The 13625-nt window shown below is 36.3% G+C and overlaps 1 protein-coding gene across 1 annotated transcript in view; it reads right to left on the bottom strand.

Annotated features, from left to right (window-relative positions):
* Positions 1 to 13625, bottom strand: part of ARFGEF1 (ADP ribosylation factor guanine nucleotide exchange factor 1) — an 85891-nt gene that overhangs the window by 55579 nt on the left and 16687 nt on the right. The window contains 2 exon segments of the mRNA XM_066332061.1: positions 294 to 450; positions 4305 to 4335. Coding sequence (XP_066188158.1) covers positions 294 to 450; positions 4305 to 4335 — 188 coding nt within the window.

Genomic DNA, 13625 nt, shown 5'->3' on the forward strand with positions numbered 1-13625 from the left:
CCTGCTGTGTTAGCTCAACACACATTTAAACACATGAAAATAGGTAGCTGTACATAATAACCTAAAGAGGTAACTGTGGTAAAACATATACACACAAAGAAACACACACAAACACTACATAATAAATAAGGCATACATTCACCTTTTGTGTGAAACACATTCTATTTGCTTGTGCGTGCAATCAAGTAAAATAATAAAAAACCCCATGACATTATTTATTACATATAACTGTACTTCCCCTCCAAAGGAACTGGATTTTACAGCTGGTAGTTAAAACTCATCTTCATACAGACCTGTAAACAATCTAGAGATGTACTGACAATCCTGGGGCACTTGGACTGGCATGCCAATTCAAATGGTAGGAAGTATTTGTCCGCTTCAATGAAGCTTGTCTTTGATTTCACAGGTGGAAGAGTGCTTGAACCAGACTTTGCTTCTCCATGAGGGGGACTAAACAGAATGACTGTATTAGAATATTGTAAAGTGATCACACAAATCATTCTGACCACCACAATGTTTACGAATGAAATAAAATATCAAATTAACGTTAGGAAAGACAAACTTCTAACAATAGTAATATATGTAGTATTCTTACACCTTTTTATACTTCCTGGCTCCTTTGTGGACCAGGCAAATTGACCCACTTGCACACCAAGGGGACATCCAGTAGCACCTGCTGGTTTGGAAGCAGAAAGACTTGCTTCCTTTCAAATACCAAAGGGTCCCCCCTACTAGACTGGCAAAAGCAACAAACTAACAGAACAAAACAAGCTGAACCTTTATCTTAATCTCTGCTTCAGGTAACATCACTGCATTCAAGAGTTGAGTGGTTACCAACATACCTCACTTGGGTATATTATCTGAAGTAACTAACTGTACAAAAGCAAGAAAGTTATGAGCTGTTTAAGTTTTATTGATTACAGCACCTTTAAAAAGGTCATGCTCATTAATATTTACCACAAAAGGATAATTAGGAATGGGTCATTTTTCACTAATTTGAGTGCATCAATGCAGTTTGACTTTGGCTTAAAGCAAGATGTTCAGAATTTTCATTTCACAGACTAACTCATCACCTTTATATAAAGCATTCCCAACCTTTTTTGTGCACACGTAGGTATCTTTAGATAAAAGGAAAACGACACTGTCTTACACAGGGTTGAAAAGCAGTACTAAAAAAACTCGCAGAATGTCATATTCTGTAGTGAAGGCTTACAGAATTCTTGCAGTAACTCAAATACATCTCAGAAGAACATCTGCATTCAAATACAGCTCCCATGCATGTTGCTAATTACAAAAGATGCTTCAAGGAATGCATTCAATTTCATGTTCCCTAAGTAGAAGAATGAACCGCTAAGAGTTACTTATAAATCCAAAGCATGATTGCAGTCCCACACATTATGGAGTGGGCCTTAAACTAATCAATATAAATTAGTTTCAAGGAGCAGGCTGGATTGTCATTGAGATGATGCTGTCACCACATTCAAACAGATCTTGTTTAGGTTGCTTAAAAAGGGCACCCAAATTCTAAGTCTTAAGAGTGAGTAATTAGTATTAATATGTTATTTTTTACTGACTACATCTCTTTTGAAGGTTTAAGAACTTATCCCTACACATTTCTTTCCTGAAGAAAAGCAGAGGTTTGGTTTTTTTGTTGGATGCATAACTTTATTGTCCTGTACTGTTTTCCTGGAAGCAGAGCTCTTTTGAACACCACCCTAATTAGATAAGTGGCAGAGGAAGTACATGATTCTCTTATGTTTTTTAATCTCCCTGATATTCCTGTAAAAGCTTTACTCTGAGGAATGAAAGGGGCAGTTATCTGTTGCTTATGTCTTATGACAAGACAGTTCCTTATCTAGTGATTATGTCCACTGAAACCATTAAAATTAAGTTAAAAAGAACACTCTGGAAATAAACCCAGAATTGTTCAAAACAAGGAGCAGGCCATGGTGAGATTCCAAAAATGAAGGCTCCATGCCACAGCAAGGTACTACATAAGCCTGGAGCGTCTCTTAATTGAAAGCTATTTTAAAATGGGCAAGATATTAAATATGGAAGATGAAGCACATTTGTCTCCAGAAAAGCAACTCAATTAAGCTCATCACGCTGCTGATAATGTAAGGGAAGGGGATAGCAGGGAGAGGAGAAGAGAACCTCAACAGGACTTTTCTTCTTAATGTCAGTGAATTGCTTCTAAACCTAGAAACTATCCCGAATTTTTTTTTTCCACCAAGGCATCTACAAAGCATGGGAATTATGAAGTATGCTGATATTTATGTATTAGCCATAGAGAAAGGCTAAGATATGTATCAAATAATGGATTTGAAAATTATTTTGGCTGCATTTGTGTGTGTAATGGTCACATACGTCAGCTTCTACTTTTCTATTCCCTTCACCTCCACACCACTACCAAATACCACTTCTGTTTAAAAAACAAAAAGCAGAACAAAAGGACCTGTTTTCCATGCAAAAATTTCTAGAAGGTGGAAATTATCTATTCTTCAGTTTATTCCAGGTTAACTGAGATCAGTTACCCTGAAGAGGGATTGGAAAAATTTAAAGATCGATCATTGCAAATCCCTTATTTGGGTATGTGAATCTCAATTACAGAAGTAAGATCCTGAAAATAATTTAACAGACTAAAAAGTTTCTCTATTCTAGGGCCTAGAAAAACAGTACTTTCTACTGCACCTAAACAATTTTAATCTACAGTAAAAAGAGACAAGTCCATTCACTATTTCCAATTCCAGCAAAGCCTTCACAGCAGCAAAAGGCTACTGTCAAAATAAAGATCGCACCAAAGAACCCAAAATCAATTTTAAAAAAGTCTATGGGAAGATAAGGTATATACATTCTATCCCCTCAAAAAAATCACAACTTCAGACATTGATAGGGCAGAAATTATGCACCTGAAGTTCAGAAATGGCTCAACCACATTCATATAAATTATTTTAATTCTGTGGTCTCATGAGTTTTCTTATGGTATTTAACTACAGGACTGGATATTACTTTTCCTTATACAGTGCCCAGAACAAATCTCTCTCACTGAATAGTTAATGTAAAGCATTTTTTCTTATCATGCTTCACAATGTGTATGTCTCCTTTATTTATACCACTCTAAGAAAAACCTATTATAAATTCACATTATTACTTTCTCTCTGAGACAATCTTCTGGTGCTGGATACAATATTTTCTAAACACTACATAAATATTAAATTTATTTTTACAATTGTGCTATGAGCTCATTGTATTGACTTCATTTTGCTGGTAGAAAGCAAAGCACTATCTCAATCAGATACACCCACTAAGTTTTATGTGCCCAATTCAATAAGCCACAAGACTAAATTTTTCAGCAAATTTGATATTAAGTTTCCCTTTACATCTTCTGAAACAAAGTTCCCTCTGACTTTATTCCAGCTAGAAGGGATTCTATCTTCCAAACCAAAATTGTAGATTTCTGCTTAAATATCCAGGAGTGGAAATCATTAGCAACCAACTTTGACAGCTGTGGCTTAAATCATTTGCCCAATATTGAAATCCAGTTACAGGGCAGAACAGAGATCCCCAAGCAGCATCCAGCTGCCTAGGAACACTTTCATCCTGTTTCACCCACTGACTCAATTCTTTCAACAAGTGGTATGAACAGTCTTCAACACATGGCCCTGACTCAGAGTTAGGAACAAAGACAATCCTGAGGAACATGTAACAAACTACCAATAACAGATCCCACAGCTTAGCCATACTTAGAAGTTCCTTGTTAGCAAAAGATTGCTGAATGTCCATTTTTGGTTTTACCTTCACTTGAAGAACTGCCTTCACAAATCTACACCTATTCCCTAACAATGTCCTTTCCAGACACTATCTTTGCCAGTTATTTATCTCTGCTTACTCCCACTTCCTCACCCCAATCTCCTCCCCTTGATCACTCATTTTAAGTCTTTTACCTGCATTCTTCCTCCTTCTCTGAATCTACTTAAGGCTCTTCCACCAATACACTGGAAGACATTTCTGTGCCATCCACAGAGATCTTTTCCTACTTTGATCCCTATTTCCCATGCTCCCAGGTCAGACAGCACCACCGGGCTCCCTCTAAGCTACCTTCTGCTGCTTCTCCCAAGCCCTGTGCCTTGCACCAGAACAGCCAGTCACATAAAGCAGCACTATCTGTACATTTCCAGATATCACTGAACACCCAAAATATGGTGAAAATTTTCAGAGACACATACTGCCCATGCAGAATAAGTATGGTACACATTTTAAGATGTTAAAAGCACTATCACTTAATACGATGAACTATCACATACCTTTGCTTTTCTGTTTCAGCCTTTATTTCCTCTGTAAAATGAAACAAAGGCATAGTTATAGAAATGGTATCATAAGCACATATATAAAATAAATAACAGAAAACTACTGGAAAGCAAAACTATTTAGGCAAACATTTGAAACTAGGATTATTAAAAAAACAGAAAATACATGTTTACAGTTTTGTAAGTACCTCTACTTCTCCACCTGCATTGATTGCAAACTGTATCATAATTACTTTGCAAATCTATATTCAAAATTGGATGCTTAAATTTGCATCCAGTAATACCAGCTAAACATCACATCCCTGAAATACTTCTGTTCTTTTCACAGCTGACATATATAGAAATGATAAGGAAAACACAAATATTTTTCTAGTATTGATTTACTCATGAAGGATATAAAATATATAGGCTGCTTGATAAATACAGATTATACAGAAACACAACCAAACAATCCACCACTGCTAGTTCTTACATGAAATCTGAATGACCAGTTATCACCCTTGGTTTTAGACAGTGTTAGGTACCACAGTAATGACCAAAGGAGGAAAAAAGTCTGAAGTACCTCTACTTCATACTGTTTTAAAACATATTATAACAGATGGATGACTAGTTGAATGCTTTTGGCAAACATTTTCAGCAATTTTTTAAAAATACATTTTCGAAATAATTTTAAATGACTGGAACTAATTTTAGGAAACATCTTTGATTCAAGACTAGTCGTGTCTATTCATTAGTAATTTTGCATGCTTAAATTATAGGGAATTTCATAAAGGTTTTCCAGTGCTGAAGCAATACGTACTTGAAATAAACTGTACAGGATCAAGAATGAATATGTGTGTGTGCTTTTTTAAGAAATCTTCTCACAAGATCTATTCCAATATCAAGTCCTGCTCAAACACGCAAAACTATAACCAACTAAACCAAACACTTTGATTTTTGTGTATAGGCCTTGAATTAGTGGCATAGATTCATTCTGACAAAAAACACACCAACTTAATCTTTCTAACCAAGCTCCCATGCAGCAAAAGCACACTTTGTCTGCACCCTGTCCTTCATTTACCATTTCACATAGTCATACTGATTCACTTACTTAACACAGGTTCTCATGCTTTGTATTTTATCACAAATCACTACTGACAAATACATTTACTAGCTGACTTTCCCAACATCGAGAAAACTGAACATATGGAGTGCACAGCACCTTAAAATCTCTATCTTACTTCTGGTAAGGCTGATGTTCATATTTACCCCCAGTAAGCCCCAGAGGTCAGCAGGTCAGTGGATCATCCCAGAAACAGCTACTCCACCAGTTGACCAAATCTGGGCTACCCAGTACTGGACAAAGCATGAAAATAATTCCATATTCTAGACACCAAGCATTCCTCAGTAAGTAATAATAATAGGATTCATGGTCCACAATGTTTCAGGAAAGTATACCTTCCATCCAGATTATGACACTACAGCTTTTACACACTTGAAGACAAATTCCTGACCAACAGAAAGGAGAAGAAACTCTCTTCCTCCCTTTCCAGCATCTTCATACCTTCCACTGTTTTACCTCCCACCTTAGTATTCACACTCAGGAACTCTGCTCCCCGAGATACTCTGAAGTCTGTCTATCAAACAACATTATCAACCAACAGATAAAACCGAATGACTTCCAAGTTTAAAGTTTCCAAGAAAACTGACCTGAGGTAAAAAGCTTATAGAAGTGTCAATCTAATTAAATCTTACTACCATTTCAAGCAGCACTTCCTGAATCTATTAATGTGAAACCATTGATTTTATAACCTTTGTTAAATAAAAAGAAAGGTTCTTACAGTGGCAAACATAAATTATTTTTACAAGACTAAAATATTTGTAATTGCGGAGAAGCATGATATGATACTATTAGTATGAATGAGGTGAAACAGCAGACTTGAACTTTACTTTTACCCTTGAGAATAGAGAAAACCTAATTTCTTTCACTGTCTGATTGCTCCCTCTGCTCTCGACGCCGGAACACAAGTTAATCACAGTACAATTTCACGGTCACATATCAACCGCATCCAGTAGGAAGCATACAAAAATTCAAGAAGCATTATCAGCAGAAAACCAGATTATAATGAAGGTAACTAACAATTCTCATGCTAGATAAATAATCTGTTAAAGGTAGATGGACCATAACACTTACTGATGCATTCTTTTAAACAGGAAAAAGTAAACCCTGCAGAACTAAAAATTATCTAGAAAAGAAAGATGAAGCCAGACTTGACAACATTGTTTAATTTGCTCTGCCTCTTTTCAAATACACAACGAAAACTGCAACAGAGAGATCTCAGACCTGGAAAAGCTTATTATCTCAGAATCACCATTCATTGTAGGAGAGAAGAAATAAAGAGGATATAAGATGCTAAAACACGGGATGAAAACCGTAAGGAAGGACAACAGCTTCCTCTGTATTATCTGTGATGTAAACACAGAATTATTATGAAAACCAGCTCAAATAACTCTGTGGTACTGAAATGATCATGTGCCTTAAAATGGAACTAATTGTAACTATTTAGAAGCGCAGCAGAAATGACAAACACCTTCTGAATCTCCCATTCACATACAGCTCCGGAAGACCTCTTTATAGAATTCTGTGACCTCTGCAACAGAATTAATGGAAATACACAAAGCTTTTGCACACCAAACCTAGAGCTGATCAAAGAGATACATTATATTTTGCAGTTTTCCAATGGTATGCATCAACTGTTTCACCAAACAGGCAAAATGAGTCACGTACGTAAGTTTCAACATAATTTTCTATTTCATCTATGCTTCTACAGACCATCATAATTTCAAATAAATCTCTGAAAACATCTAAGACCTTTGTTGTTGGTTTTGGCTGGATTGGAGCTTATTTTCTTCACAGAAGGTTGTATATGGTGCTGTTCTGGATTTGTGCTGGAAACATTCAGTAACGTTGTAGTTACTGCTGAGCAGGGCTTACAGAGAGTCAAGGCTTTTTACAGTACCTCACTCCACCCCACCAGTGAGTAAGCTGGGGGATACCCATTGACTTGAGAGAGGGCAGAGTCACAACAGCCAAGCCCTGCAAACCCCGGGGTATTCCATTTCCCAGGGTGTCATGCTCAGCAATAAAATATTGGTGCATGGGGCAGGGGGTGTGTGTGTGCAGTTTGTCTGTTGCTGCTTGGGACTGGCTGATAACTGATCACCGGGTGGTGAGCTATCGCATTTTTTTTGCATCACACATTTCTTGAGTTTGATTTTCGTTGTAATTTCCCAGTATTTTCTTTTTTCCTTTTTTTAAATTAACCTGTCTTTATCTCAACCCAAAGTTTTTGCACTTTTGCCCTTCCAGCTCTCTCTTAGATACAAGCCAGTGAGAGGCTGTGTAGGGCTTAGGTGCTCGCCAGAGATAAACCACAACAGGAACCAATAATTTTATTCTCACCTCTCCAGCTTTAATTCACTACTTTTAACATGTCATTTGAACACTTTTCTGTACTCTCTTTGGACTGCTTTTAGTTTTTAGTATAAAAACCAAAGAGTTTTCTCTTTCTTCCTTTAACACCCTATAACCAGCTAATCTCACTTGCAACTATAAAATCAACAAATTTCTCTGTAATGACAGTGAGTAACACCAAACAGCAACATCAAAACAGCCAAGTAGGTCGACTAGCTGCTATGGGCAATACTGATTATAACACTGAACAAAACTCCAATTTAAGAATATTTCGCTGTTTACCCTCCTGTATCCAATTCAAAGTACAATTTAAACATTAACTACATCTAATTAGCTAAATTTCAAATGAGTTACCTAAATTAGCTAGATTTCAAATGAGTTATCCTTCTGGTTACCTAAATATGCTGTCATACTAAGTGAAGTAGAAATATTCTAGAGTTATACTTTAGCAGTAGTCAAGGCTAACATTCTCATCAAGTAAGAAATAACTAAACAGTTACCTTTAGGAATGTTACATAGAGCTAAGTTTCATGATATCAACATCAAACTGTACATTAGATTACAGGAAAAAGAATTCTTATGGAACTTGCTATTGGGAAAAATGCAAACTATTTACCATAAAGTGGAAAAATACTTCACAAGTTCATGACGAAGTATGATGCTAGGTAAATCCCACACATCTAAAAGTATTTAATACATCTTTCATTATGTTTTTCCATTCTTGCATCAGAACTGTATTTAAGAACAAATACATATTACATTCCCATAATACTGTATTCTAAACAACTGATGTTATCTACCAGGGAAGCACATGCATAATTCTTAATTCCACAAGGATCTGCATAGCTAAAGCCTAATACTACTGGAAGCAGCAGAATAAAAGCTTATTAAATATGTAATGAATTCAAGACGGTAAATGGTGGCATTTTAAAGAACTGTAACCACTCTGGGTAATCAGAAGGTAGAACTATCCAAAGCAGCACAGGCTGCAATAATTCAAGGAAACGAGTCAATGTTTGGAGTTCATAGGTGCGAAGGAAGCAATTTGCATTCAATTCTTTCAAGTCAAAGCAGGTGGATAAGATCCAAGGAACGAGCAGTGAAGATTAATTTAAGTTACATCACTATCTATATTAAAAAAGGTGAAATCAAATTAAGGTGAAAATCAAAACATTAAAGCTTTGCTTGAATCGACTTTGCTTGCACTATTCCATCCAAGTATTCTAGTGACCATATCCAGTATCATACAAAATGTGGCAACTAAATTATTAAAAGACCCCACATTTTCTCTAATTAACAATACTGACAATGTCCTTCTCCATGTCAAGATATACAAAAATTCTGCAATATGAAACTAGAAATTCTGTATTTATTTGAAGGTAATTTTAATTAACTACACTCCCAACTATGTAATAAGGTTATTACACATATGGTAACAGTTTAATTTAAAAAAAGTACCAAGTTTGAACTTACAGTAGTAAAGCCATAAAAATTTGACAGGAACAAAAAACCAATTTCTCCTTCAATGAGATGGAACTCTATACAAATCATGCTGAGCACATTCTTCCCTAAACTGGGCTACTAGGATATATTTCCTAGGAAATATCTCAAATTTACTTAACTTCCGGGTATCAGTTAGCTTCAAGCAGTTCAAAAAGTCTCTTGTCTATTCAGCTTAAGTGCTAACACCCAAAAGGCACGAACAGATTAAAAAAAAAAAAAAAAATTACATCTAAGGAGCCCCAAAAATGGAACTGGAGAAACATACAGCTGTTTTTAACTTGAGCTCCACTGCACTAAAAGAATGATAATCCAAAGATGACCTCTCTGGGCAATTTCTGCTAAGTCCGTACATCTAAGAAAAAACAGTAAGTTTACCTAAAAATACATGCTGCAAATCTAGCACTTGCTTTGACCCAAACATTACCCCTAACATCTAAACCACTTACAGATCTCCCACAAAGCTTAAGATTTGCCAAGAAACAGTGCCCAGAACACATACACAGATTTCATTGATGCTTTCAGATGACCACTCCTCTTACTCCCATAGAGTCTTTGTGTCACACTGCCTCTGAACTGTGAACTACCCCAGTTTCAGTATGTTTCCTTACACACTGAAAAGGAATGCAAGGAAACATACTAAGGAGGTATGAAGAACTGTCAAACTCAGATTGAGGTATGGAGAACTGTCAAACTCAGATCATGGTCTTTTCCTGTCCTATTTCTTTTTTAACTGTAGCAGTTAAATTAATTAAGTTAGAGGTGTAATTAATTAACTTTCAATACATTTATCTGCAATGTTAATGGGGTATCAGTGTATGCAACAGCAAACAGACAAAAAATGAAAGCTTTATAAAAAGCCTCACTGGGATCTCAAACCTGCACAGTGTAATTAAAGAGTTTAGTATAACACTGTACTATCTATTCCCCTACATTATCAAACCAGGTTGACCTGCCTAAAACTGGCAATAGTGTATGCAAATTCATCATAGGAAGATAGTATTGAAATTATCAGTATTTTGGGCTGCCTGCAGAACAAACCACTCACTATGAAAGCTGAAATTGTTTCTTAAATAGAATTCCCAAGATACATATCACACCACTACGTCTTCCTCTAAATCCTATAAATAGCTTTTTCCATCATACCTTCCAGGATGAAGAGAGATCTCCCCTCCCTCCCTCAAACCCTCTTCAACACAGTGTCTAGAAGATGGACAAAAAAAAGCCTATTTTTGGGAGTCCAAGAAGAGGCTGATAGTGGCACTATGCCTTCAGCGTGCCATTTCTGTTCTGTTTTAATCCAGCTAACTTAAAGAAAAATGGGACTGGAAGAAATGCAGATGCAAGTGCAAGCACAATAAACATCAAAACGTGAATTTTACCTGTGTATGTTCTCCCCATTGTAAATATCACAAGTGTTTCTTCCCTTTCAAAATTCCTGAGCCCAGACTTTAGCACAGGCCACCAGTTATAGTTTATTCACACATCTGTACACATCTGCAAGATGCGCTGGTTCTTGCTAGGGGTTTCTTGCTGGAACCCCCCTTTCATTATACCTAATTTATTCCATCTGAAAAATTGTAGCTCACACAGCTATTGCACAGGGACAGAAAACAGCAAAGTTGTGTACAGATTTAAGAAAATCACTGCTGTGGTCTTCATTTAGTGTTTATATAACAGAAAATAATTCCTGTACAGACAAATAAAAGAATCTCAGGAGTGTATTTGAACACTTCTACTTGCTTTCCATTCCAACCTATTACATGTAAATTCATGTTTACAGGTATGGAAGCAGTAACCAAGGAAGTAGCTTAAATAAAGAAGCAACATTCCAAACAAACAGCAGTTATCAGTCTGGTAACTGCTGATGAAATTCATGTAAATTCACCCCATTGCGCTCTACAAAACCTTGAAACCCTCTATAATCAAGTGACATTGTTTCGTTAGTATGAGAAGTCATATCTCACGATCTTTAAGAAACATGGAGGAGTAACCTTTGAATTGTGTAGAGGAATATTTACGTGTATGTACACATAAAGTCAAAACTCAGAAGTCACAAACACAGACTTTGGTAGAGTACTTCAACTTTAGATGACACTAATTCCTTTGAAGAGTGCTAATCCAGGAAAGGAACAATATCTCTTGTCACTTCCCATGTCATATTTTCTGATATGCCACAGATTTGCAGCAAATCCTGTCAAACTGTTTCTCTACTTTTATATCTGCACTTCAAAAGTCATTACGTCTCATGCTCTTTATTGGTTTTTTAATCTTTGAAGTAATGATTAATCTCAGTTCTTCTGAGAATAATAACTTCTCCTTTATTCTCAGTTTTCTTTTTGGCCACTTTTAGATGCCACTAATACAGAACTACAGGTTCTCTCCAGCCCTGCTCACAATGCACCATTCAGGAATACCCAATTCTGGTGTACATTTAGAAACCTGAATGCACAACCTGTCTTGGTTCAGTCAAACGTAGTATCTGCTCCTTCAGTTTATTAGATATGACATTTTCAAATACAAACTCACTGGCATATCCATACAAAAACAAAAACTACTCTAGTGGCATCCTTCTGCTTAAAATTAATTCAGAATAATTTGATTCAGTGTGGTTTTATAACTGGATTTCCTGTAATAATCCTTCCACTTGCTAAACCAAGTTGAGACTAGTGTCAAGTTGCTTCACTACTTGAGGAGTGGTGACACACATGTAGGTCACACATTACCAAGGATAACTGAGCTACAGTCATTCTCAATAGCATTTATTTTCTAACATGTGGCTGAAAAGCTCACTTCCTACAGCAGTAAATTCTCTGCTTCCCCTTAGTACTATATGGGTCATCCTTTAATTAAATCTACAGCAAACTCCCAGCCACATCCAAATTTCTGTTTTTTCTTAGATCAATATCAAAGAATGGAAACAGACTTTTTATGTACATCTTTAAACAGTTGCAAGAGGACAGCCATGTGTATTTCGTTTAATCAAGCAGGGCATACCTTTCAGATACCTCATGCCAGCCTTTGGCACCTCCTTTTACAACCTCTGTCAATAGGTTTCCGTGCTCAGAACTTGTGGTACAAGTTGCTGAAAAGGTCTATTAACATAAAAGAACCTTGGTTGCCTACCAAATACAGTCACCTAACCAGACTATAAAAAGGATCTTGCCTAGAGAGACAGTTTTCCAATGTGCTTTAATCCAGTCTATCTGAGGGTGACCACCAAAATAAGTGGTTCCTCCTATTCCACTCTGTGTATGTATTTGTAATCTCTTTACACAACAGCTACCAAGACACTGCATTTAAATAGCCTGATAATTTTAGTTTTCATTAGGTCAGAGAGCTATTTCAACTCACTGTACATCTACATGACTCTGAGTTCCCACACCTCATGTGGATCACATGTTTTGATAAGGAAAAGCTGGAACAGAACTGCCCATTGCAGTGTACACCAAAAAATGCACTGGAATAAATATACTGCAAAACCCTATTGAGTCTACCCACTATGTCTCACTGACATTACTGCCATTTTTGTAATGAAGTAAAGTTTTGACAGGACAAAAATGCTTCTTTATCACATAACAGGGTGAAAGCCTGCAGCTGTATATTCTTCTCTGTATTCACAATGTGCATTGTTTTTCTGACTCTTCTTCCTCATGTCATGTAGTAAAACTTTTTTGAGTCATGACAATTCTGTTTCTATAGGCTACAACCCCAGCAACACAGCAACAGCTACTCAAATGGAGACAGGCAGCACATTTCAAAACCAGCATAAACTAACTTTACTTGGATATTTTTATAACTTTTTGGTAATTTTTGCTGCTTAAAGAAAGAAGGTAGCACACATGTGCTATGCACACAAATGAGTCAACTACTACTCAGAAGAAAGAAAGACTATTCAGCAAGAAAAATTTACAATGCTGTCCAGTGTGTTGAACAGCAAAAAATCAGTTGTTACTTAATACTTAACATCCCTTTCCTCCTGGCTGCATCATCTGTCTATATTAAGCCAGTACAATGGTCTTGTACATCTGCCACAGAATTGAAGAGGGACTTTACTAGTTAAAATGTAACAAAGTAAAACTGGATTAAGAACATAAATATTGATATTTTTAACCTAATTTTTTAAGACTTTTTTTTAAAAAATCCCACAACATGGATGAGTTCTTACACCTGGTTTTACCATATGGTAAAGAGTAGGATGGGGAAGAAAACAAACACTTTATCAAGTATTACTGCTACTGCTGGGGAAATCAAGTTATAACAGATTGGGTTGTTAAGCTATAACAGATTGGAATAACAGAACAGAAAATGAAATTCCACGTGGAAACATGAAAATGTGCATTAAGGGAGGTAATTTATTTTTT

The sequence above is a fragment of the Sylvia atricapilla genome, chromosome 1 (assembly GCF_009819655.1).
Source record: "Sylvia atricapilla isolate bSylAtr1 chromosome 1, bSylAtr1.pri, whole genome shotgun sequence".
Lineage (NCBI taxonomy): Eukaryota > Metazoa > Chordata > Aves > Passeriformes > Sylviidae > Sylvia > Sylvia atricapilla.